The sequence below is a fragment of the Sphaerodactylus townsendi genome, linkage group LG16 (assembly GCF_021028975.2).
Source record: "Sphaerodactylus townsendi isolate TG3544 linkage group LG16, MPM_Stown_v2.3, whole genome shotgun sequence".
NCBI classification, from domain to species: Eukaryota; Metazoa; Chordata; class Lepidosauria; order Squamata; family Sphaerodactylidae; genus Sphaerodactylus; species Sphaerodactylus townsendi.
In genome coordinates this window covers 33,462,770-33,489,760 of record NC_059440.1, presented here as the reverse complement: position 1 = coordinate 33,489,760, position 26,991 = coordinate 33,462,770, and the positions used below count along the sequence as shown (strand labels likewise).

The following is a 26,991-nucleotide window of genomic DNA, read 5'->3' as shown; positions in this document are numbered from 1 at the left end:
ACAGGGCTTGTGTTCCTTTAACATCTGCAGGAAAAGTTTTGAAACAGCCCATTCCCTGCTGGTAAAATCTGTACATGGTGTATTTCCACTTCAGAACTGTTGCCGGAACAGAAGAGCTCTGACCGGGGGTGGGGGGTAAGATTGGGAACCTCTGTCCAACCGCATGCTAGTCTTCGGTTCAAATCCTGACTCAGTTAAGCTGCTCACCGCTCTTTGGCTTAACCTACCTCACAAGGTTGTTGCTGTGGGGGGAATGGCTAAACCAGTGCTTCCTAGACGCAAGACAAAAGAGATGAATGTACAAAATATTATTACAATCATCTTTGAAAAACAGGGGATATGAAGTCTTCAGATCAGAATAATTGTGTAAGCATTAAGGGGGAAACCATCTGTCTGGTTTAGAATATGTGGGCATTGATGGTACAAGAGGTCTTGTCTTGACATCCTTAAGCAGTTCTGTAGGCTGTTGAAGTGATGGTTTCCTGTCCACCACCAGCCCAGACAAGGAAGTTCTTCACTAGAGCTTTCATTTAATAAGGCTCATACGGGTGCGTGGTGCACCAGATCTGTCCATCGAGGCACTAGGAATGAATTCCTTTTACTTCTGTTACAGCTGGATGCCACAGAACCATATTGCCCTCTTCCTGATTACACACACACACACACCACACACTTGGTAAACAAAACCCAACTGCTGTAGTGTAGCTTGGTTTTTATTTATGTCCACAAATATTTCAAAAAAATTACAAAATACTCAAATGGAGAGAACACAGAAGTCACGATTTCTGGGTTTTCTACTCTGTTTTACACTGTGTTATCCCATGGCAAACTACTCATATATACACTAAGCCTCAAGATATATATAAACGTAGCTGTCAGAAGGTATATTCTGCTTTGTAAATGGCGCAGTGAAACTAGGTCAAACCATGACGATACAGAACAAGAGACGATTTGAAAGGGGGTAAAAAAAACCCCCATGAAACGCAAAACATGAATCTTAAAAATCTGAAGGGGAAAAAATAGTATTCTAAAAAGATAACCCCAAAATATCTGGCAGCTTTAAACAGGGCATGGCGGCCTCAGAGACCAGGAGCAAATAACACTGTAGTTAATCATTAAATCCAAGAATTAGCCTCTGGATTTCTCTCCCACCCCAGAATGATTCAAACTGCCAACCTTAAAACATAAACAGATTCCAAGGAGGAAATGCTACATGTAAACTGAAAAAGAAAAGGGGCAGGCTGACATTAACTGTACCTTGAACCGATGAGGTGTCTCGGTCATCCACACTAAGCTATCTCCCCTAAGGAACTGTGGGAATTGTAGTTCCAGGAAAGGACAGATGTTTACAAATTCAATGTCACCCTCACAAAAGCTAGAATCCTTGGGTTTCTTCAAGAAGATTCTCTTACTCCCATGAAGGTGCCTCAAAAACAACCAAGTCTGATGATCTGTCGGGAACGCCCGGCCATGCAAGACTGCCTTATAGGCTGCCTTATAAATATTAAATTTTCAAACAATGGCGTTAAAATGGAAAAAAAAAATCTGGACTAGATTGCAAAGGTAAAGCTTTGAGGATCCTATTTGTCAGCCAGATTTAGCATTCTGCATTACAGAGTTTGCTACATTCCTCAGTTCAGTGTTTTAGCTCTCAAGGGTGCAAGAAATATCCTGGGAAAAGCCACGTGCCCCTTCCTAGGAGAGCCCATTCCGGAAACCATCTCATGTGAACCCCAGAAACCGTGCCATGGTCTACCACACAGAGGGGCACAGTGTGGCAGTATGCCTGGGGTACCGGGTTGGACAAGCACTCAGTGTGATGTGAACATAACAGAAGGCCACATCTATTAACCTGGAAAAAGGGGGTGAAGAAATGCCAGAGAGGTGCATTTTAGCACTAACCAACCACTTGCATCTTGGCAGGGAAACAAGAGGTAGATTCCAAACAAGGAATGGAATCAGAATGAAAAGCACATCTGGACGACAGAGTGGGAACCTGGAAAGAGGTGGGATGCCAAGCAACGAAAACCCTGTCCTCTGATCCAAGACAGAAAGAGAATTGTGAATCCTGTTGGGCAGGTTTAAAATCCGCCCTGTATCTTTGGAGACAGACACTGATTAGCTACAGGGTTATCTGATGCGGCACAATGGAGTTCTCTGAAGGCCCACCACGGATAACAGTCGTCGCAAAAAAGAGACAGCCCTCCAAAAAGAGAAAAAAGAAAGGAAATGGGATGACAAATGCAACAAATGGGGAAAAAACGTTACTGTCAACTTATACGTTGCAGACTCTGGTGCCGTTGCCCTTGCATCTAAAGTCACAGTGGGTGGGGGGGATAAGAGGAGACCTACATTTGCCATGTGCTTGCCTCAAAAGATACCCTTCAGCATAGGTGTCAAACTCATGGCCCTCCAGATGTTATGGACTACAGTTCCCATCATCCCCTGCCAGCATTATGCTGGCAGGGGATGATAGGAACTGTAGTCCATAACATCTGGAGGGCCGCGAGTTTGACACTTGTGTCCTACAGGTTTTATGGTTTCCCTTTCTCCAGGAATGGAGCATGGCCTTTTTGAACAAATGGGACAATCCTCCTAGTACTAAAGATGAAAAGCATGACACAGCTTTGTCCAGCTGAAGCTGCGAGGAAAAGCCATTTTGAGGCACAATCCACCAGGAACTTTCCTTTCCTCTTGAGCAAAGTCACAACACAAGGACGCATGTACAAGAGTTGTTCATTTCTGTGGCACTTGTGTTGAACAACTTCCTTGCAGATCATGCGATCAAGGTGGTACCTCAACCTGGTGGTCGACTATACTAGGCGCATCAACGAAGATTTGCCAACAATAAGCCACATTCAAAGTAAACCAGACCATGAAAGATGTTACATTTTGTATTAAGTGCAATTTAATCTGTGCCACCATGAAAGCTGTTTGAAGACAGCCCCTTTGTCTATTCCTCCCCACCTACTCAACACATAAAGGCCAAGAATTCAAGATCTAATTCAGCACATAGACAAAATAAATTATTTTTTTTCAAGTGGTTTGATGTGCCCTGCCACATTCTATCAAGACACATACATGTTTACGTTCAACAGTTCTGGTGCCTCGTGTGTGGGCTCCATTACTCAGATGGCACTCCATGTACACAGGTTCTTTCCAAATGTTTGTGGCCAAAAGTCTAGAAGCCCGAAAAAAAACCTTAGCCAATCTTTTAAACAAATGACAGCGCAAAGGCGGGTTCAAATTTTAAAAGATGAATGTTTTAGGCTAACATTACATTAATAAAGGAAAGAGGAATAGCCATTTTTTTAAAAAAAACCTGTTCTGCTGATATCCAACATTCCTGAATTCTGCAAGAAATCAATTACTTGAACGAACACGAATGGTGCAAACTCTGCTTACTTGTACCAGCGGGGCCCACAGCACAAGGGTTCTGATGCAGGCCTTGGGAACTTATCCCCAAATGCAGAACTTATAATGTATTCACCTGCTTAGCCACAGAATTATGACAAAACCAACCTCCAGGAAGGAAGGCAATTATGATGACCATGGAACAAAGAAATTAAATTAAAGATGACACACACACACACGAAAGAAAACGGCCGTTTTGTAACATTATCCCTGCAACTCCTTTTAATGCTCACATTGCTACCAAACCATAAAATCAAGCTTCTGTCCATTTTGAAATTTCTGAACCCCCCGCCCCTCGTCGTCTCCCTTTAACTAAAGGGATAATTATATATATTCCTCTTATATTAAAAAATCAACTCTGTACTCTTGTCAACACCAGGTAAGAAGTAACGGTTTTATGATGTTGCTGAAGGAGGGGAGGGGAAAAAAATCAGGATTTTGTGGAGATTATAATAATAATTTTAGCCCCTAACCCAAAAAATTATTTACAGACTTATAAAGCCATGCTGCCAAGCTCTCTTTAAAATTATGAAGTTTTCCTACAATGTATTAAAATAAAAGTAGATTTATTTAAAATTCTTGTTATAGCACTTGGATTTTCAGAGGTTGTAACGCCACTTAACTTGTAATTTTTTTCTCTTTTTTTTAAAGTATATATATATATCTATATATAAATTGAGTGTATTTTTTACGCACAGTGGCTTGCATTATGTTGTGAACCTGATTCTAGCACCTACTCAAAACGAAAAAACAAACACAAAAATTAAAAAAAAAAACCACCCCAACCCAACGGCCCTCCCCACCCTAGATCGCCCAGGGAACGTCTCTGAATATTTCCTTGAGTCCTGTCTGTTTTTCAATAGGCTTCGTAACTGGTTTTTTGTCATGCAAGGAGACCCCAACCCCAACCCGCCCCAAAAACGGTCTTGAGAAATCTTCTCTACAAATGAACCCCGTAATATATGTGCTGATGCAAGTCTCTAGCTGTTGGGCTTTCCTTTCTTAAAACAGGGAAGGTGTCTTCCAAAGACTGGTTCGCTCGCATTCCCGGGTCACCTTCTTCCCAAGGACGGGGCTCCTCTGCAGCTGGCGTTACAAATAAATAATTTATTACAACTGCTTGTCGCCTTCTTTCTTCAGTCGACTAGGAGGAGGAGGAGAGAAAAACGTTTAGTGCTTCTTGGGTTGAGAATGTTTTCCACCAGCATCCCAGGCCTTTCTGGGGCTGCCACCCACTGCTCAAGGAGTAACCAAATACGACGGTGGTGCAGAAAAGTGCGCTCCCCGTCACAGACTACCGTCGAAGAAACTAAAGAGACCACGGAAAGGGGAAAGTCTACTGCACATGGGGATTAGAGATAGCAATGCAGATCTGCATCCGGGGGGACAGCAGTGGGACTTTGAATCTTGCAGAACCAGATTAGACCCCCGTGTTCTCTTCAGGTATGGAAGGGAAGAACGTGGTTCAATATCAGTGCCTCTGGATTAGCTGGCACTGGTATCAATACTATGTGCCTGGTGTTCTGTCTGTGCCCGCCCAGCAGGCCACTGCTCTTCAGCATTCACCCAGTATATGTAGATGACCTCAGGCTGACAAACTCACATTCAGGGTTTCTAGGGGGGGGGGGGGGGTACCCTCCCCTTCACACAGTCCTGAGAGTTCGCACATTTTGACAGTACATGACTATGGACTTATCTGCCTAGGGTTAGGGTTCCAGTTATAAGACTGGGGACAGGAGAAAATACAAGTCCAATTCTGCAGAACCCATCCCACAAGAGGGCCATCTGCTACTAAAGTCTATCTTCAAGCGGATGGGGTTCTTCAGGCAAGCGCTCACATGAAGAAACATGGAGCTGCCTCACACTGAATCAGTTCACTGGTCCATCAAGGTTGCTATTGTCCACACAGAATTCCCAGTACAGGTTTTTTCCATCACCCACTAAACCAGGGGTGGCCAACCTATGACACTCCAGATGTTCAAGGACTACAATTCCCATCAGCCCCTGCCAGCATGGTCAATTGGCCATGCTGGCAGGGGCTGATGGGAATTGTAGTCCATGAACATCTGGGGTGCCATAGGTTGGCCACCCCTGCACTACGCCATCCTTTGAACTGCAGGTGCTGGAAGCTGGAGCCTTCTGCATGTCAAGCAGATGTTCTACCACGGAGCCACAGCCCCCCAGCTGTGCAAAAGGCACCCACCCCCTTGGTGGAGCCTGTGCCTTTGCCTTCTGTGACTTCCCAATTCTGTCTCTCCAGTCAGATACCACAGGAAAGGAGCTGGCCGCGTCAACGTTTTTTTCAAAGAACAGGCATGGCCACAGAAGAGCACCTTGCCCACCCCGCCACCTCACCTGTAATAGTCTTCTTGGCTGGGAAGGTGCCCCCCGTGCATGTGGGGGTGTCCGTGCAGCCACTGCTGCTCCATTGCTAGTCTTTGAAGTTCTGCCGACTGGGCGTGCATGGCCTGCAGCTGATGGGCAGCGGACATCGGAGGGGGGATGGTGCCGGGCAGGTCACGGGGGTAGGGGGTCCCTGTAAGGGAAAAAGTGATTCTGTTGGCCATCAGCCCACAGGTGGAACTGGCTGTCCTGGCACCTGCAGCACTCTCGGCCTTGGGGCAGCAACCACTGAACTCACCCCTGGGACCCCTGTAGGACTCATTTGTTCATCATGATGGTGCAAAGCAGACCACAGATGATGATGATAACTCTGATCGACATGTTTTCCCCCCCTTATGGAACTCACTTCCACGAGATATGGCTCCTAGGTGATTTTTAAGCAGGAGCTGATGAATAGGGAGAGATCCATCAACAGCTGCCTCAATAAAACGTTGTGGTTTAGGAGCTAGGCCTTCCTTCCCTTCCCCCCCTTTCCAGGCTGCAAAACTCCTCGTTCACTCAGATGAAGAGAAATCCGTGCTAGTTTTTATGTTACACGTAAGAATGACTAATTACGTGCCATCAAGTCATAACCGACCTATGCCAACCCTGAAGGGTTTTTTCAAGGCAGGAGACTTACAGAGGCGTTTTGCCACTGCCTGTCTCTGTGTACTGACCCCGACTTCCTTGGTGGCCTCCCAGCCAAACACTAACCAGGGCGAATTGCGCTTCGCTTCCAGGATCTGATAAGATTGGATTTGTCATGTTACAACTGACTTATTGCAACCCAGTCGGGTTTTTGACAGCTAGAACAGTCAGCTCAGAGGCATTTGGCTTCCTAACACCAGAGACAGGACGCGGGGCTGTCTGGTAAGAGCCATCAAAGCAGCGCTCACTGACAACATAACATGCACTTACCAAAGACTGGGTGCCGGAGCATTTCATGTTCGTGGGGCGGCTGTCCTAGCAGAGGGTTTGGGATTGTACCAGGTGGGTAGGGGAAGCGTGCTAAGTGGGGTCCAGCTGCCAAGGGATCCACGAGAGGATGAACAGGTCCAGCTGAGCCTGTGGGGGGAAGGGGGGAAGGAATACAAAACACACAAAACTTAACACCTGCCCAGAAAAGTCTCCACCTGCCAAGTGCCACCAGTGCTTGCATAACGTCGAGAATGAATTACAGCTCTCCAACCACGAAGCCCACTACAGTCTCTGGATGAAATGACATCTGGTTGTCAAAGAGTTGTTACAAAAGTAAATGTTTAGTGTATGTGTGTGTGTGTCGGTGTGGGAGGGGGAGGAAAACCTACAGATCTTTCACTGACAAGGTAAATGGAAAGTGTGCAAGAGAACTTGCATATTAATCTGACATTAATACAAATTAGCTAAAAAATCTGTCCCAACCAAAAGGTTTAGAAACAAATCCAGCTGCACCACAAAATCAAAGAGCAGCCAGGGACTCTCACATGAGGGAAACAGGTATTCTAAAGGGGACAGGTCTTCTGTTTTTAAGCCAGTTTCTTAATACCAGCCAGTCAAAGGGCCACAGGGATTTCTCCTGAGAGGTGGGAGTACTGTTCCCTGAATGGTGGCAGACCTTACTGCCATGAGGCAGATATCCAGCAGTAGTAGGCAGAAGCACTCCTTAGATCAGGGGTATCCAACACTGGCCCTCCAGATGTTTTTGGACTACAATTCCCATCAGCCCCTGCCAGCATGTCCAATTGGGACTTGTGAGCTGCGAGCTATAAGAACGTTTCGTTCTTGGCTTGAGATTCGGGTTTTCTAATTGGAAAGAAGCCTGCTTTTTCTGACTGGTGTGGGAACTTTCCAAGAACTGGATGGATACCTTTTCATCAGCCTCCCTAAAGTGCATAGAAGGAGAGAGCAGGTGTTTGGCATGGACATCGTTCTTTGGCACAAGAGATTTTTTCTGAATTTACCTTCAGGAGCAACAGTGGTATAGTGGTTAAGAGCATGTGCACTCTAATCTGGAGGAACCAGGTTTGATTCCCTGCTCTGCCACTTGAGCTATGGAGGCTTATCTGGTGAACTAGATTAGCTTGTGCACTCCAACACAGTTGGGCTAGTCACAGTTCTTTGGAGCTCTGTCAGCCCCACCCACCTCACAGGGTGTTTGTTGTAAGAGGGGAAGGGAAAGGTGTTTGAGTCTCCTTACAGGAGAGAAAGGGGGGATATAAATCCAACTCTTCTTCTAGGGTCGCTGAGGGGAGTGCTGAGTGAACCCAGCCAGAGCGAGCGCCCTTCTGCGACTGCTGATTTCCAGTGATGACAAATATGGCACTGGGGCAGAAATGTATCCCCCTCAACTCCGAACTGGGACAAAAACGTGGCAGGCAACTGCAGTTCCAGCCTTTCTTTTAGTACTTTAGATTATGAAGATCCCGAAGCTCTCTCAGGCTGATCTCACTGGCAATTGCTTCCTTGAGGCAGCCAGAAAGCAGCCAGGTCATTCTGACCCTGCTGCCGTAGGCAAGCCAGGGGCTATGCGAGGATGTTTTTTTTTTCTTTTTTTAGCTTGGGAGTCTGGAGTGTAGCCCTCTCGATGTCAGAGCGCCCTGGATTCCTGCAGCTAAGAACGGCTGGCATACATGCATCCTCCGAGGAAAGTTTCCCACTGGCCCCGGTTAGGTAACTTCCCCGATGACAGCCACTAATTCCTCTGCGCAACTCTCTCTGGAATTCCTCCTTCGGAGATGGCTGCACTCTGATATACAGGCCATCAACACACAACACAAATCAGTTTCTGTTGGCTTCCACTGGAGTTTGCTTCATCTGAGCAGCCACTGGCTCAAAAAAACACTTCCTCGCTATAGAGCTGCAACACCAAGAGAACCCTCAGACAGCTCTGGGCTGGGGTTCAAATTAACAGACCAGGTGATCGGGAGTTAACAGACCAGGTGATCGGGAGCAACAGCTGCAGAAGGCCATTGCTTTCACCTCCTGCAAGTGAGCTCCCAAAGGCACCTGGTGGGCCACTGTGAGTAGCAGAGAGCTGGACTAGATGGACTCTGGTCTGATCCAGCAGCCTAGTTCTTATGTTCTTAAATCTCCACTGAGTCTTGGAGTCAGTGGGTGACCCTCAGTGGCAGTTTTTTGTAGGTCCCCTGAGTGAGAGTTTCGGGGGGATCCCGTCTCTCATTTCTGCCCCCAGAAAAAGGTGAATAAAGAGAATGAACCCTCTTTATTTAAATTTTAGCTGTTACCCTGCAAAAGAGCACAGAGCCGTGTGCATAGCTCTTCCCTCCCTTTTATCTACACAATAATCCAGTGAGTCCAAGGGCACCCAAACTGGCCCAAGGTTGCTTCACAGCTGACTCGAAGTTTCCCCTCCCTCTCTTCTGGCCTGATGCTCTAACCCAGGGGTCTGCAACCTGCGGCTCTCCAACCTGCAGCTCTCTTCCTAATTGGCCATGCTGGCAGGGGCTGATGGGAATTGTAGTTCATGAACATCTGGAGAGCCGCAGGTTGCAGACCCCTGCTCTAACCATTACTGCATTCTGGAGCTCCCTCCGTTAGCATCAAGTGTTTTGTTTTCCTCTTACAACTGCGTAATTGCCACCAGACAGTGAACCGGGGCAGGGGCTAGCAAGATACAGGATTGTGTGTCCAGTTAGATGGGAGCTTCAAGTGGCTATCATTTCCGATAAGCGAGTCTATGCACCTTCAAATCATACTCACTCAATGAGCAAAATATATATAGGGAGAGGCCAGTGAGAAGCCGGGGCTGCAGCACCTTTGCTGAGGTGCCAAAAGAACCCTTCTGTCACTGTACGTGTGTCAGGGGGAACAGCCTATGGTCATGGACATCAATTATGAAGATGGCAGGACTCAGGGTTTGTTAATGGACCCCTGAACCATTCCTGGGTCACAGCCAATGTCTGGCACAGGCCATGAGAGAACTGGGTGAGGCCCTGTCTCTCAGCCATAGCAAGATGTCCGTGAAACCATGAGGCAGGAAGCCAGGAGGAAGCTGGAAGTCCCTTCCCAGGTGGCTCCGATGAGAACATCATCGCACTGGGGAAGGCTCCCGATTTGGTATACCCTGACACAGAGGGAGAACTTAAACTGAGAGAAAGTATGCTTGCTTACAAGACTACTTGCTGAGTCTGTAGCTAGAATCTGAACCCTGATCCAAGTCCAGCCTCCGGCCTTTATAGCAGCTCCTGATATGGGCTTCCGCAAGGTCAGGAAGGACTGCTTGCTACAGAGGCAGGATTTGGGGGTGGGAGGCAGGGGGGTGGGTGGGGACAAAGACTTGCTCCCCAATAAAACTTCCCTCTGACTAGCTGCTACCTTTAGAAGTCTGAAAAGAAATCCCCTTCCTAAGTCAAATACCCCAGAGAGTGGCCATGCTGGGTGTTTGCCAGGGGCTTACTGCTGCCCCAAGAGCCCGACCTTCTCATGTTGTCCGGAGAACTCAGACACATCAGAGGCAGCACATAAAAAAGATCTGTCCACACATCCCCACTTCTTCCAGGCTAAGGGGAAGCCTCGCCAAAGAGCTGCTACAAACCTGGAGCCTGCACCGTGCAAAGAGTGAGAGAGCACCCGCATGTGCCGGCACTCTCAACTTGCATGTCTGCTTGGGCCATCTGGAGCTGCATGCTTAATCGCATCTGCTGCAACTGGAAGCATAATGCACTGAAGCCTGGCTTGCATGAATTGCATGCAAAATGGTCTTGCTTTTGGGACTAAAAGCTGGAGTGCGTAGTTTTTGGAGTCTCCATTGAGAACAATGCCCCCCCCCCCCCCCCATAGCCTCACAAAAACTCTGTGATTTATATGGAGGTAACTGGTGCAATGCAACCAACAACACACTATACAGGGCTTTAACAACACAATGCAAAATCCCAAGCACGATGCATCCCGCTACTGTGTCCTTGCACCCCCTTGGGGCATTTATTTCTTGATTACAGTCTTATTTGGATCCTCTGAGCCACAGAGAGTCTTCTGCCCACAATGGCTCTGCCAATTCCTTTCCTCGCTCAGAAAGCACAGACACTCCCATCTATTTTTAACACGGCCTCTCCAGGATTCACTTTATTCTATCTGCTTGCACAAAAAAGTACAGCTGCATTTTGATACGTTAATGGGACGGCATGCTCTGTCCCGGGGAAAAGGCTTTTGTTCCTGACCTGGCGGTGGGCAGGCGCACACGCCTCCCTCCCTCGCAGGGTGACTTGGTGCCTCAATTAACTCCAGCACTGTCAAAGAAAAAAGCTGGTTTTTTGCAAGTTGCCTGCCTTATCCTAAAAGCCAACATATCACGGCACGGAATACAGAGCCAGCACACTCCCGATCCCCTCTCTCCTCCTTCACCCATAAGGTGGTGGGCACTGGTGGGGGAATCTGAAAACAGCTGATACAAACGGGATCTCGCACAAGTAGGAGCAAGCCTTGTTCCTCTTCGTGGCCTGCTGTGCAAGGACTCATGGGTATGTACATTTCACCACAAGTGATATAGAAAGAGACTCTATGGTGTGATGCATGCACACCACTCTCCAATGAACATGAATCAGACCACTGGCAGTTGCTGTGCAGACAGCTGCGGGCTCTGCTCTCAAGGGATGGGGATTAGGTCCTTCACAGCGATGTCCCAGAGAGCATCTTTCGCTCTTCTCCCATTGACACAAGCGCCAACTCAGCAGAGATGCTGGAAGAGCTGCAAACGCCTTCTCCAGAGCTATTAAAGGAGCAACTGGAGCCAAGAAGGCCCCCGAGCAGGATCATGGCCATGACACGGCGGGGAGAGGGTTTCACCCGTTCATCCAGAGGGTTGGTCTGTAGCTAGATTCAAACCCAGTAGCACCTTAGAGATCATCAAGGTCTCACTGCTGTGTTTGAACAGTAGCAAAAAATGTGCCCAAATGGTTCTCACTGGGCCATTGCTTGGTTTGGGCATTAACCTGGATAGCTTTAAAAAGGGCTTGGACAGATTTATGGAGGAGAAGTAGATCTATGGCTATCAATCTTGATCCTCCTTGATCTGAGATTGCAAATGCCTTAGCAGACCAGGTGGTCGGGAGCAGCAGCAGCAGAAGGCCATTGCTTTCACCTCCTGCAGGTGAGCTCCCAAAGGCACCTGGTGGGCCACTGTGAGTAGCAGAGTGCTGGACTAGATGGATTCTGGTCTGATCCAGCAGGCTTGTTCTTATGTTCAAGGTATGAAACCCTGAAAATCTTACTGGTCTGCAACTGGATTCTCTAACTGGTCTCATACTGGATTCAAATCTAGCTATTTTATTCCTGGGAGGGGAGCATTCACAGAAAAGCGACACCTGTCCCTATTTAAAGCGTGAAAACAGTGCAGTTTGTTCTACACCCAACCCTGCTGACATAAGCAGATCCGAGCCAGCTTCACATTAAAAGGTTGAAACTGGGGGAGCTTCGGGAAGCGAAGAAGCACAGGCAGCCCTAACTCACCTTGATGAAGTGGATCCTGCTGGTGGAGGTGGAGGTGTGAGTGTATGTGTGAATGTTGGTGATGATGCGGGGTCACGTTGAACATCTGGAGCCGGGCCAAGGGGTCGTTGGTGAGCGAGGCCATCCGCTCCGCGTGTATCCTCTCGGCAGCCAGTCTTTCTGGGTAGCTCATTTCAGGCCGCAATTGGGGGCCTGCCAGAGCGAGTCTCTCCCGTTCCAGGTGGTTCAGCCCTGGGTGGAAAGAAGCGAAGGGATGAGGGCCTGCCGTGGGGGGGATGGTGAGGGCGCCGTGGCGGGCAAAGTGCTCCATGGGGTTGGTGGCCGGGTGCAGTGCGTCGAGTTCCGGAGGCTTCACCTCGAACCCGGGCTTCATCCTCTCGCGCAACTCCCGCTCCCGGATCTCTCGCTCCCGGAGTTCCCGCTCCCGTAGCTCCCGCTCCCGGAGGGTGGGGTCCACGTTGTAGAGGCCAGGCATGTGGTAGGCCAAGAGTGGATCAGCGGGGTTGAGGGGAACAAAGAAGGGGTGGTTGCGGTTTGTAGGGGACATGACGTGGGGGCGCGCGTATTCGCTGAGGGTCCGTAGTGCTGGCGTGTCTGGGCCGATGTAAGGGGGAACGGCAGCAATGGTGGTGGGAGGCGGCTCGAACGAAGGCCTCATGTGAGTCGGCCCGCTCAGCTGAGATTCCCCAAGACGTCCTTCATGGGAGGAGCTGGATGCTTTCTGCTGTACAGAAGGGGGTAAAAAGGAGAGGCATTTAGTGCCCAAACCAAGCAATGGCCCAATGAGAACCATTTGGGCACATTTTTTGCCACTGTTCAATCACAGCAGTGAGACCTCATCAAGCAATCCTGACTTCTCAGCTAGGAAAGAACCACTTCAGCTGCCTTGCTGCACCCGAAAGGAACCAGGGACCCTCGCCTCTGGGACTGCAGCCCACAAGACCGAACCAGAGCTCCTAGACAGAGGTGAGCTGAAACTCAGGGGGGGAGCAACTAGGTGTGAGCGAGGTAGAACAGGTGCTGAAGCAAATTTTACAAACCCAAAGTCGACTGGCACAAAGAAAGAGACCCTGAAGAGCTTTTTCAAGATGGGAAGCAGAAGTCTGGAAGCTTTGTGGCTCTACTACACAGGTATCAAACTCGCGGCCCTCCACATGTTATGGACTACAGTTCTCATCATTCCCTGCCAGCATCGTGCTGGCAGGGGATGATGGGAACTGTAGTCCATAATGTCTGGAGGGCCGCGAGTTTGACACCTATGCTCTACTAGAAGCAATGCAGGGGGAACACACCAGCAGTGTTTCCATCACAAACCTATGTGCTACCAACACAGGTTCCCTGGATTTGGGCATCACGTGACAGCCCAACACCTACTCTTTTGGGAACGAAGATGAAGTCCTTCCCATGCAGCAGAGGACCAAAGGTTTGCCTGGAAGCAGGGGAAAGGTGGCAGCCTCAGAGTGCCTAAGGCAATGGTGGCGAACCTATGGCACTCCAGATGTTCATGGACTACAATTCCCATCAGCTCCTGCCAGCATGGCCAACTGGCCATGGGAATTGTAGTTCATGAACATGTGGAGTGCCATAGGTTCGCCACCACGGGCCTAAGGTAAGGGCTTAGCCCCACCTCTCTGGAAGCTCCACTAAAGCAGGGAAGTCTTAGCACTGCCCCGTGAAAAGACCAGCAGATCAACATGCAACTGATTTCTCGGTTTAGGTCGGAACCCGCCTGGATGGCCCCCTGGGGCTTGACAGACAGACCTACCGCCACTCTTTCTGCTTCTCTCTCACGCTCACGCTCTCTCTCCCTCTCCTTTTCCTTCTCTTTCTCCCGTTCCCTCTCTTCTCTTGCCTTCTGGTCTGCCTCCCTCTTGGCCTTCTCAATGGCCTCCTCTCGCTTCTTGGCCAGTTTGGAACCTGCTAGCGGCATGAAGTACAGATCCGTTCTTGCGCATGAGTTGTAGCCACGATCCAGGTGCTTGTAGAACCTGGCGTCAAAAGAAAGACAGAGTAAACGGTTAAGAAGGAGCATGAAGCAGCAGAGGGTTTTTCCCCCCCCAATGGCAAAGAATCATTTTTGAAGTCAGCACCATTTTCAAGGGAACATTCTCCTCCTTTCAACCTAAGGAGGTGTATTTATTTGACTTAGAGAGGGCGTGAACACTTGAAAACAATACTAATTCTTCTCATGGACTGAAACATTTCCTGGCCATACTTTACAGTTCCCACAAGTAGTAAACTTTTATCCACAACTTACTATTTGAAACCATACATACTGAGAGTGCCCATCAACTGGTTTCTAGTTGGCACCACAAAGATAAGTGGAGACGATCTGCCCACGTCCTCCTTACCTAGCTGACTGGCTTGCGTGGCTCGGCGTATCCACCACTGTTGGTTCCGGCGATGGACTCCTGGGCGGGGGTGGTGGACTTTCCGGTTCCTCTGCCTCATCCGGAGCCTCCTCTTTAATCTGGATGGGTGGTATTGTACAGGACGTCACCACGGGGACGTTTCCACAGGAAGCTGCCGATGTGGAGACCACGGCCTGAGGTGGAACGCCAGGCACAGAAGGTGGCGTGGAAGTCGACGGACAAGAGGGCGGAGTGATGGAGGGTGGGCCCCCGGGGGCAAAGGGATGCTGGGAGAAAGGGGCTTGCGAAGGGACTTGATGGAGGCCGGAGGAAGGGTGGCTGGCTGAGGGAGGCAGGCTCTGGCTTTGCGTCAGGACGGGCGGCTGCGCTGGAGAAGATTGCAGCGGCTGACTCTGAGGCATCAGCTGCAAGGGAGGCGGATGCGCAGAGGGCGGGTGGTGAGTGGAGAGGGAGCTGAGCGGCTTCAGGGCAGGCGGCGGCGGCAGATTGGAGTTCATGGAGAACGGCGAAGGTCCTGAGAGGTGGGGAGGATGCTTGTGCGTCGGGGTGGGGAGCTGAGGGATCGGGGTGGTGGGAGGGGGTTTGATGTGGGGCATGGACATGGGGGCGGGGGGTAGGGGCTGCTCTCGTGGAGGCTGGGGCGGCTGCTGCATGGGCGATGCGGCTTGTAGGGTGGGCTGCGTTGCTGGGACCTGCAGCGCTGCATGGGGGTGAGAGGCGGCCTGCGGTTGCAGGGGAACCTGAGACTGAGCAGAGGACGACGTCTGTGGGAGGGGGAAAGGCTGAGACGAGATGGGGTGAGGCAGGAGAGGCTGGGCCTGCAGGCTGTGAGGGACTGTCTGGATTTGCCCATGGAGCAGGGGCTGCGGGTGCGGCTGAGACGTGGCGGGGATCTGGGGCTGGCTCTGGGGCATGGCCAGAGGCTGCAGAGGCGGGTGAGGCGAGGGGAGCCTCTGGGGGAGGAGGGCGGGGCCTTGCTGAATGTGAGAATGCGGGGGCGCCGGAGCCAATGGCTGGCTGGGCGCTTGGGATGCCGGGGAAACATGGGGGGGCGCTGAAGAGGCGGCACTTGAGGCTACAGGCAGTGGCGTGGGCAGCTGTGCCGACACGGGGAGAGAAGAAAGCGGCGGCTGGGAGGGGCCGTTGGTCGCCTGAAGCACTTGCTGCTGAGCCGACGAATCCGAGTCACTCTCGTTGTCCTGGGGGCTGGGAATGCTGGGCGAGGTGCTCCGGTTGTCCTGGTCGATGTCCTTCGGGTCGCTGCTGCCCTCATCGTTCACGCTGCGGCTGTCGGAGCTTTCCCCTTCACCTTCTCCCTCCGACGGGGAATTGGGCCTGCTGATCTCCTGGGGGGAAAGGATGGAGAGTACCTTTTAAGGGTCAGGACATTGCTTCGGGACAGCTGGTGGCCGGAATTGTCATCCCAGAGAAGATACTGAATGGGGAGCAGTTCAGGCACCGGAGTGCCCTACACAGAAAAGCATGCCAACAGGGGCTGATGGGAATTGTAGTCCACAAACATCTGAATCGCCAGAGTTGGACACCTCTGGACTAGAAGAATTGCTCAATAGATTGTGCTTTGTGGCGAGGGGGGGAGGATTATGGCCCTGTCTCCCATGATGGCACTCCACAATTTGAATCCTTAGGCAGCTGCCTCATTTTGCATCTCCCTGAAACCAGTCTCTGAGATGGGGAGAAACATGCCCCAGAGAACCCCGAAAGCCAATAATCCCCAATGGATAAAGTGACCCATTTGCAGATGCCATAGGGCAGCACCCAGGACCAGGGGTTTCTGCTTTTGGTGATAACCTTGGATAGGAATTTCACATCTAGCCAAGGTTAGAAGACACATTTCAGGTTAGGGACAGTGAGACATAGAAACCAAGCAGGTTTTATTCTCCTTTCTGGCTCACTCCTTGTCAAAAAACAACAACAACACTTTTTCCTGGCCTGGTGCCCCAGTGAAAACAGATCACAAACACGCCAGGGACTCTTTTGTGGGACTTACTTGAGTTTTGGTTTTCTTGGCGTTGATTCTCTCAGGCTCCTCTGTGTCAGATGCAGCCTTTTCCCGCTGCCGCTTGGAGCTCTTGAGTGGAGACGATGCCTCCTCTTTTATCTTCTGCCACACATGAAAAGCAGAAAGAAGCTCCATGTCAAGGGGAGGGAAACATGACCTACTGGGAGTTCTCAGACCTGGCCTGTCTAAGCATCAAAATAACGTAAGAGCACAAGTCAGGATCCCGAAAGGTGTTTGTTTATAGCCTGGCTTTCTTGCTTAGACTCAAGGAGCGTAAAACAGGAAATCGAGCAACGGGAGACATCATCGAACAGCACAACCGGTCTAGGATTACAAACAGCAGAAACGACACAAAACAGTCCTGCTGGAACAGACCAGGAGAACCCCTTGGAGCTCTCAGAACGCACCTTGGTAGATTTCTTGACTGAGTCAGCTTTGCTATCGTTACTCGAAGTACTGGCAGCGCTGGGCGAGTTACGACCGCTGGACCGAATGTCTTCGTTGATGGGAGAGGCTCTACCATCCGGGCTGGTGGGCTGCTTCTTACGACCACTGCGTAGTGTAGACATCTGCTGGTTTGTGGAGAAATGCAGGAAATGTGACAAAAGAAGAAGAAGAAGAAGAGTTTGGATTTATATCCCCCCTTTCTCTCCTGCAGGAGACTCAAAGGGGCTTACAATCTCCTTGCCCTTCCCCCCTCACAACAAACACCCTGTGAGGTGGGTGGGGCTGAGAGAGCTCCGAGAAGCTGTGACTAGCCCAAGGTCACCCAGCTGGCGTGTGTGGGAGTGCACAGGCTAATCTGAATTCCCCAGGTAAGCCTCCACAGCTCAGGCGGCAGAGCTGGGAATCAAACCCAGTTCCTCCAGATTAGATACATGAGCTCTTAACCTCCTACGCCACTGTTGCATAGGTGCCCCGTAAGCTTTGGGGCGAAATTGGTAGAAAGTTCCCTGGTAATTAATTCCAGTGAAGCCCTCTGTTGATCTTTTTATATTCAGGTGCTTCTTTTTTTTAACAAAAAGGACAGGATGGGATGGGAAAAAGCAACCTACCGAGCCTCGACTCCGCCGTGTCCTCATGCTATGCTTCCCGCTGAGTCCATCGTCTTCCTCTTTGACAGGCTTAAACATAAAGGGGGGCGGGTCGACAGGCTTCTCGATGGGCGGGAGCTCCCCGTACTTCTTGAAGTGGATACGGCAGTCAGTACACAGCAAGATGTTCTCCCGCCCGCCGTGGTGCCAGTCCTTGGAGGCTGCGGTTAGAAAGTGAGGTAAGGAAACTGAGTTGTTGCTGTAGACACTATGGCACTCCAGATGTTCATGGACTGGCAGGGGCTGATGGGAATTGTAGTCCATAAACATCTGGAGTGCCATAGGTTCGCCACCACGGCTGTAGACCAACGTCACATACTATTACACATGTTTCACAGACTGGGAAAAGTGAGACAAAAAAATGGCAATTCAACCAATAACAACAGGAACCGAGAAGAGTTTTGAATTCGAATCAAGGCTGAGACAAGTATCAGCGGCTAAAGGGAGCCAAGATGCTGAATCTCAAGCACTCCTGGGTTGTGCCCAGTATTTTTCTCCCACCAAGTGTGGAGTCTCTCCTGCTGGAGGAAGTCTACTGGCATGTTGGTGGGATGGTGTCATGTTCTCTAAAAATTTCTTAACAGATTCAGTTGGAAACGAAATCTATTTTATTGGCAGAAAATCAGAAGAGATGCGCTATGGACAGGAACATTGCTCAATCTGAAAACGGGTGTAAAATCCCCCTACAAAACCACCACAGCCCCTCCTCCCAAGCTCAATTAACCAGCAACATTATTCTCAAGCTGGTGCAGATGTGCACTCCCCACAGGTAATACGCTCTGAAGTTCCCATGAAGGTCATTCCATAACAAGCATGCATAGCCAAAGCAATACAGATTTTTTTTTAAAAAAAAAAAATTAAAGTAAGCATACTGAACACAGACTGGCTGTTCCAGATACCAGATCTCCTGCTCCAGACAATCAGATAGTGACACATGGAGTCACAGGATAAACCCGCTGACACTGCAGATGTTAACTGATCATTTAGTCGTCCTTGGGAACCCTTTGTGTGCTGGGGCATAGAGTGAGGTCCAACACATTTGCCACTAAGACTGAAGAGGTGGTGTCGTGGTTAAGAGCAAGTGCACTCTAAGGGGTGGCATAGTGGTTAGGAGCAGGTGCACTCTAATCTGGAGAACTGGGTTTGATTCCCCGCTCTGCTGCTTGAGCTGCGGAGGCTTATCTAGTGAACCAGATTAGATTGTGCACTCCAACACATGCCAGCTGGGTGACCTTGGGCTAGTCACAGTTCTTCGGAGCTCTCTCAGCCTCACCCACCTCACAGGGTGTTTGTTGTTGGGGTGGAGGGAGGGAAAGGAGATGGTCAGCCCCTTTGAGTCTCCTTACAGGGGTGCGGGGGATATAAATCCAAACTCCTCCTCTCCTTTTATACTTATGGTGAAACGGCCAACTCCCAAGTAGGGAAATTCCAGGAGATTTGGAGCTGAAGCCTGGGAGGGGAACCTCAGTGAGGTATAATATAGTGTCCACTTGCCAATGGGGCCGTTTTCTCCAGAGCAGGGGGCTGCAACCTGTGGCTCTCCAGATGTTCATGAACTACAATTCCCATCAGCCCCTGCCAGCATGGCCAATTGGAGAGCCGCAGGTTGCAGACCTCTGCTCCAGAGGAACTGATCTCTGTAATCTGGAGATCAGCTGTAACTCTGGGAGATATCTAGGCTCCACTTGGAGACAGACACCCTAACTTTTGGATATGGCAGATGAAGCGTTGCTTCAGTTGTACATAGGACAAGTGTATCTATCTAGGCGACAGACATGTTGGAAGAAAGGGACTTTATGCTGTTTCCTGCCTCATCCTACAGAGGGTTTTTTTTTACTAGCGAGCTAGTGGCTAGATAGGGACTTAGGAATTTGCCACCTTTACTCTTTCATGCTGACTCTATCCCTTGGATGTAGACTGATACTCTTAGGGACTTCCTCCCTTGCTTCTGCCTTCTTCTCAGAACCTCTCCATCTTACCTTCACCACGCCTAGGGAGAGTATGGGTCTCCTACACATCCGCCTCCATCCAGCTAGATTAGACTAAATAGTGAACCTATCTCTCCACCTTTCTATCCAGAATGGAGTTCACTAATAAATACTCTTTTCATTAGATTAGAAACCACAAACGACTCTGACTTCCTTTTGTGTCTGAAGTTCTCTCTAGCAAGCTCAGCCACGCGTGTGTGCCCAGGTAAGCGTCCCTGTGTTCAGCCTCTGTGCCGCTCTGCTACTTTTGCAAGGGAAACATATGCACCAGGTGTGGTTCTCCCAACAAGACACACAGTGGACGTTTTTAATATGTATTTATTTCAAAGGATAGGCCATTCTCCCCCTTACGATCTCAGTGCAACAGCCTTGAGAAGCTTCTAAAGTCCAGCTGTGAATTACTAATTTTTTTCCCCAGGTTTTGAAAAATACGTTTCTTGTGTGTATTACGGGGGGTTTGTTTCTGTACTGCATTTCTTAAAACCCACCCTGGGCCTCCAGCTGACAGCAGGACACCGACTGAAATAAATCGACACAATTGCACAACTCCCCGTTACAGTCATAACAACTACAATTAGCCCCTCCGACACATCAAACTAGAGCACGCGCTGGTTTCAGAAAGGGAAACAGACTTCAAATAGCCAGACCGTTTTTCAACTTATGCCTCCCCCCAGAGCTCAAGTACAGGAAGCCTGCTGAGAATATCTGCAGTTAACACTTTGCTGCACTGAGATGGTAAACAAGCGATCGGCTTGGGGTGCCCCCCTGCAGCTGCTACCCCAGGCTGCGGCCTCGTTTCCCGAACCACTACAGGATGGGGGTTGTGAAAGAAGGGCAAGTCAGGGACCGTGTACTTGTGAGTCCGCCTCTCCCAATTCACCCCCCCTAGAGGGCTTTATGATCTGCTTATAACAACTTGTTGGAGGTCCCTGGTCCACAAAGTATCCAGCTGTCCTCAACTAGGACAATGGCTTTTTCAGCCGTGGGCCCAACCTGGTGAAATGCTCTGTCCAATGAGACCAGGGCCCTGTGGGACTTGTCACAGCTCCACAGGGCCTATCCCACCAGGCCTATAGTTGAGGATAGCTATGGGAGTTTCACTGTCCATCTTGCCTGGTCTCCCTTTCTCTACCTGTTCCCCCTTGTTATTATGGGTATTGGAATGACGAAGCAAGGTATTGTTCCACCCTGGATGTACCACTTTTAATAGCTGTAACTTGTTTAAACTGTTTTAAATTTACATACTATTGTTATTTATTGTTTTAAAATTGTATTTATGTAGGTTGTTAGCTGCTCTGAGCCAGCCTGGTGGGGAGAGTGGGATAGCAAATTAAATAATAACAATAACACTACTACTACTACTAGTAGTAGTAGTAGTAGTACCACCACCACCACCACTACTACTACGAAGATGATGATGATGAAGAAGAAGAAGAAGAAGAAGAAGAAGAAGTAGTAGTAGTAGTGGTAGTAGTAGTTCCTAGTACAAGGCTCACCTGTGCTGCAAATAATTTGGGGGCCTAAGGCAAAGAGTCCCACTCTTTCCATCTGTAATGTGGAGAAAATACCAACCCACCCTTACAGCACTGATGTATCAAGGTAACAGGAGTACACTGAATGCTTGAAAACACCACACTGTTATTCTTAGGATCAATTGGCAGCTCCTCCTTCCCGTGTCTTCTAAGCAAGAAACACTGACAACCAAAAGAGCCCAGCAGTGCAGCCTAGAGGCAGCAAACATTCCCTTTTTTCGCTCCAGCGATGCTCGGAGGCATCTTCTCTGTTTTCCCGAGTGGCAAAACCCCCAGGGAAAGACTTCTCGAAGTTGGCCCTGTGCTTCCAAAGCACAGAGGAAGGAGCATTCCATAAACATTCCACCAAATCAAAATCTTAAACTGAGCAAAGGGCTCGGTGTCCCCCCCCCCGCCCCACTCCCCAGGGATGGGGTGAAGAGAGAGATGAAGATGCCTACTGGTGGTGAAGCAGTGGCGGCAGGCGTAGCCCTTCAGCTCTTGCTCGCTGTCTTCGCTGTCAAAGTCATCCTCGCTGGCTGAACTCAAATCCACTAAAAGGCACAAAGAAAAAGGAGGGGGAAACAAGGGGCAAATCACTGAGTCAGGAGGCTTCTCTGTCTTTCCTTTTTGTGTCGTGCCATCTAGCAGCAGACACGTGTTTGCCAGCACAGGTGGAAGCGACACACTTGGAACGACTGAGTTGCACATAGGTGGCCTTCATTTAACACAGATCAGCACGGGAGAAAACCACCATATTCCCATGCAAATTGGGACAAACATTAGCCTTAGCAAGCCAGGCACCTCTCTGCAGCAGACTTTTTGACTACACTGCCGCACACCAGTGTGAGCCAATTGCTTGCTGATCCCAGCCACCTGCCATCCGTGGGGATAATGAATAGAGAGCCCAAGCACAGGCAAGGGCTCGAACTCCATTTTCCTGGCTGCGGTCAGTCAGAGGCGGAGAGCTATTACCTTCCCCTGCGGTCCTGTGCCTCTAAACAGAGATAAATGCACGGTTTTTAGGCACCTACTTACAGAACTCGCTGGAGGGGGGCCGGGAGGGGATGTTAACTGGCGTGGAAGCTGTTCGGGTCTTAATTCTCCGGAACACAGCCTGCCTCCGATGCCTGCGGTGAGCCCGGGAACTCGCCGCTTCGGGGGTTTTCTTCCAGTAGTAATAGAAGGTGATCAGTTCTCCCTGCAAAAAGCAGAAAGAATCACAATGTCGTCAAAAATGGCAGCTGGGTGCTCTCTCGCACACAAATCCCTCTCCTGCACTGTGGCACTCAATACACACCACCAGCGCCACGTAAAAATATCCTTGGATATCATGGGAGTGGAGGAGGAGAGAATCAGGAAGGGGGTTTACGGGGAAGAAAAAGAAAAACAGCTTTCTGTTTGGATGCTCTGAGCCAAGAGGCACTCGATTACTATTCAGGGGATGGATAGAAGACACTGCCTTATAAAGAGTCAGCCACTAGCCCATTTAAGATAGTATTGTCTGCTCTGGTTGCCAGCAGATGTCCATCAATCTAGCCCAGTGATGGCGAACCTTTTCGAGACCGAGTGCCCAAACTGCAACCCAAAACCCACTTATTTATCGCAACGTGCCAACACGGCAATTTAACCTGAATACTGAGGTTTTAGTTTAGAAAAAACAGTTGGCTCCGAGGCGTGCGTTACCCAGGAGTAAGCTTGGTGGTAGTCGGTGGCTTTGCTTTGAAGCAACCGTGCAACTCTTCAAATGGGTGAATCACAACCCTAGGAGGATTTACTCAGAAGCAAGTCCCATTGCCAGCAACCGAGCTTACTCCCAGGTAAAGGATTGCGCTTTAGTTCTTCGCATGAAAATCAGTGGGGTTTAACAGTGCTTAACAGGGTCACCTACACTGCTTCCCCAAAACTAGGTCTTAGGCTTAATGCTAATAATCGAGCCCAGTGGCCCAGGCCAGCCTAGATGTGTGTGCGTGTGTGTAGCGATCCCACCCCCCCGACGAACTCTGTGAGCGCATGCCCACAGAGAGGGCTCTGAGTGCCACCTCTGGCACCCGTGTCATAGGTTTGCCACCACTGATCTAGCCACAGGGAGACCATTCCTAGCCGATGCTTCCTGAGATTCCTTTAACTCAGGCATCCCCAACACTTTTGAGCTGACAGGACCTTGGGGATTTTCAGAGAGGGCGACGAGCACCATGCCAAAGTGACTGCCGTAGGAAGGGGAGCGAAACCTCCTGAGGCAGCCAATATTTCCCTCCTCACACCTCCTGAAAAGAAGGATAGCCCAAACCACACACTAAGGACATCTCAGTTGCTGACCAGTCTGCCTAATCCTCTCTTCCTCGTGCAAGAGGGCAGCCAGGAATAAATCCCACTTTAAACTGGCCTAGGTCACATTTTGTAAAGCTCAGCAGGCACCATGGGCACGATGGTGCCCACATGTACCAAGTTCAACCAGAGCTGCTGGGAGCTATATGCAATGTACGTGCTCCGCCTCTGAGCCGCAGTTCCTCCTCTTCATTGGAACTGCCTTGCAAGATCAAACAGGATTATGCAAATTTGTGCAGAATGAGTTTATCAGTGGCTACTGGCCGCGATAGTTACACGGAACCTCCACTGACAAGGTACACTGGGGAAAACAGACCACAATGGGAAAAGACTGGGGAAGCCCTGCCTCGTCCACCTCTTTGCCTTCTTCTAAATGGTTAACAAGCCCATGCACAGGGGTGATCTGATAGGAGTTATATTCTTGGACTTCCAAAATGCTGTTGATGGGCCCCTCACTGTAAGCAGCCACATAAGGAAGGGGCTTTCTATGGATTAAAAACAGCAGATGTAGAATGGTCACGTGGAAGTACTTCTTCACACAGTGAGTAATTAAATGGTGGAATTCACTTGCAGGGTATGTCAGGATGCCCATAAGCATAGATGGCAGGGAACTGGACGGATTTGTGCAGGAGAGGTCTATCACTGGCTATTAGCCATCATGACTAAAAAGAACATCCCCATTCAGAGGCAGTAAACCTTTGAATCCTTGGGCCAGGAACCCACAGCAGGGGAAATCCCTGGCCTCTGGGCCCTGTGCGTTGGCTCTCCAGGGCACCTGGTTGGCCTTTGTGTGAAATGGGATGCTGGATTTTAACCCTGTGCTTCCACGTATACTTGGGCAAGAAGAAGAGTTTGGATTTATACTCCGCATCTCTCAACTGCAAGGAGACTCCAAGCAGCTTACAAATTCCTTCCCTTCCCCCCCCCCCCATAAAAGACACCCTGTAAGGTAAATGGGGCTGAGTTCAGACAGAATTATGTCTAGTCCAAGGTTAACCCAGCAAGCTTCATGTGTAAGAGCGGGGATACAAACCTAATTCATCAGATAAGAGTCCGCTGCTCATGTGCAAAAGTGAGACATCAAACCCAGTTCTCCAGATTAGAGCCCCCCTGCTCTTAACCACCACATCATGCTGGCAAGAGTCAGAAATGGCAGCACTTCAGCATGGGGAACAGGTGCGTGTGGGACGATGTTCCAACTGGGTTCATGTTTCTTTGGCCTTGATTTTTTTTTAAAAAAAGAGCAAGGCTTCCAAATGGAAGACACCCATCGGTCCACATTGCAAGCTGTTGCCCAATTTCATTTTAACTTCCAAGGAACCCTTTTCAGGGAACAGCTCCCGGCACTCAAGGAAGGGACGGCAATAATTTGCCACTCCTGGCGCACACATATCCTCAGACCCCACCAAACAGCACAGTTGTGCTTTTTAAATCAGCACTCACACGCGAACCGTAAACATTGACTTTACTATCTGGAAAGAATTACCATCAGAGAGAGAGAGAAAAAATATCATTCTACTTTTGGATATTAACGAACAAATACTACTGGCAACGCTTCTGGGTTTTGAAAAACTGCACCTGAGATTAAAACATAGGAGACAAACCCCCCATACTGTTCTAAAACAATCCATTTCCTTTTAAAATCTGAATCTATTCGGTCACGTTAAGATAATCAGACAGTAAAAGCGCACACCAAGATAATTTCGCAGCGTAATGAACTTGGCTCCCTTTCAAAAACCAGAGCAGACGATATTTAAACTAGCAGGTGTAATGCCGAGCTAAAGCGCAGCATGTGGTTTTAATCTCCTCTCTCTTTTTGCTTTGAAACCCTATCATTTCCAAGTGGATTGACTGCCTCAAGGGGAAGAGGGGGGAAAGGCGCTGCCTCTTTCAAGTTGCAAGCGGACTGGAGGTGTTTCTCCCTGGCCTCTTGAAACCCGAGCAAGAATAAACACAGCTCAACTGCCCACAGCAAGAAAAAAAGAGGGGGCCGTCTCCTGGAATCCGCGGCATGATCTAATCCCTATAAAAACTCAACCTGTGTGCTCAGCTGGGCCACGTTCTGCAGCTTCCGCGTGGGTGACCCTTCCCAGACACAAATGGAACCACAGCAGCAAACCTGCTAAACGAAAAAGCAAACCAAAAAAAAAAATCTCCCAGGAGCGTTAGCCGATACCGCTGGAGGCTTTTCAAAGACGGCAAAACGCGAAACGGAAAACGCAGGACAAACTGCAGAAAACTGCCACCTTTGTTTGGGGCGGAAACAGCTCCCATTCTGCATGCCAATGTAGCACTTTGGCAGTGATTACAGCTGCGGCAGCCCCGTGAGCAAAACAGCCATCGCAGCCATCAAACGGCACAAGGCAAGTTTGCATGGAGAAAATAGGCTCATGAGCATTCATGTGCAGGTGTGGAGCAGAAAATGACAACGGATTCCACACATAGTCCAGTGTCGTTCCCCCGCAACCCTGGAGAACTATATGCAACCTGGCAATGTCTACCAGGATGCATTTACCTTAGGCTGGTTGAACTGAACATGATCCATTGAGTTGGAGAATCTGAGTTATTCAAAGACGTTTCGTCTGTGACCCAGTTGCTCTACGCATGGGGACTGTCCATATTATGTACATTCACAGGTGATGTGCAAAAGGCCCCTGCTGACATTGATTTGAGCACCTTCTGCGCAACCGTGTGCACAGTCAATCATGATGTACATTCGCCAGTCAACCGTAACATGTACAACATACAGACATACAGGCAGAAGGCATCTCTCATGTGAAGATCAGTCACAGCGAATAACTGTCTGGCAGAGCACAGAAAGTATCAGCCCTCTTGACATATATGGCCATTACCTAGGAATGCGCCATGCTCCTTTTGAGCCAGATAAAAAGAGCTTATGCCACAGACCACATTTAAGCAGCGGTGATATACCTCACCCAAGACTGAGTCAAATCCCCCCATCAATCATTTCCTTCCACCCAAAGGTTTTGTCTGCGGCATTTGGTGCCAATTCTGAATGTACAAAACTGCCTTCTAGCGAGACAGGCCACGGGGCTCATCTGGCTTCAGTACTAAATCCTTCCCCAACTTTTCCTACTTGGACACTATTTTAATTGGAGAGGCCCAGGATTGAAACTGGTTGTGTGAAAAGCACGCATGCTTCACCGCTGAGTGACAGCCCCTCCCAAGTCAGTAGAGATCCGGCCATTAAACAGCCATTCATCCAGGGCAAATAGCAATTATTCCACACAGAGTTGAACTGTGTAAACCGGAAGAGGATCGAGGTTTGTTGTCTGAGTCGCTCAAGACAGAGTTAAGCATGGTTAATGGAGGGGAGGACAATCCTTACTTAGTAACTTCTGTGGGCTCAGGTGCCACAGGGACTGCCCGTAACTGGGACACCAGGGCGAGAAAGTCACCTCAAACAGAGATGGAAGT

At 49.5% G+C, this 26,991-nt stretch overlaps 1 protein-coding gene across 11 annotated transcripts in view; it reads right to left on the bottom strand.

Moving 5' to 3' along the window:
* Nucleotides 1–695: 695 nt before the first annotated feature.
* Nucleotides 696–26,991, bottom strand: part of RERE (arginine-glutamic acid dipeptide repeats) — a 302,330-nt gene continuing 276,034 nt past the window's right edge. For 5 of the 11 annotated variants that reach the window (XM_048519246.1, XM_048519248.1, XM_048519247.1 and 2 more), the window contains 11 exons: nt 22,264–22,426; nt 21,687–21,779; nt 17,688–17,887; nt 17,040–17,204; nt 16,621–16,734; nt 14,592–15,958; nt 14,006–14,228; nt 12,241–12,964; nt 6,715–6,861; nt 5,770–5,950; nt 696–4,558 (listed from right to left, as the gene is read on the bottom strand). In XM_048519246.1, the coding sequence (XP_048375203.1) occupies nt 4,525–4,558; nt 5,770–5,950; nt 6,715–6,861; nt 12,241–12,964; nt 14,006–14,228; nt 14,592–15,958; nt 16,621–16,734; nt 17,040–17,204; nt 17,688–17,887; nt 21,687–21,779; nt 22,264–22,426 (3,411 nt within the window). In that variant the 3' untranslated portion in view covers nt 696–4,524. The remainder of the gene's footprint in view (nt 4,559–5,769; nt 5,951–6,714; nt 6,862–12,240; nt 12,965–14,005; nt 14,229–14,591; nt 15,959–16,620; nt 16,735–17,039; nt 17,205–17,687; nt 17,888–21,686; nt 21,780–22,263; nt 22,427–26,991) is intronic. The other 6 variants (XM_048519251.1, XM_048519253.1, XM_048519254.1 and 3 more) reach the window with 6 other exon arrangements.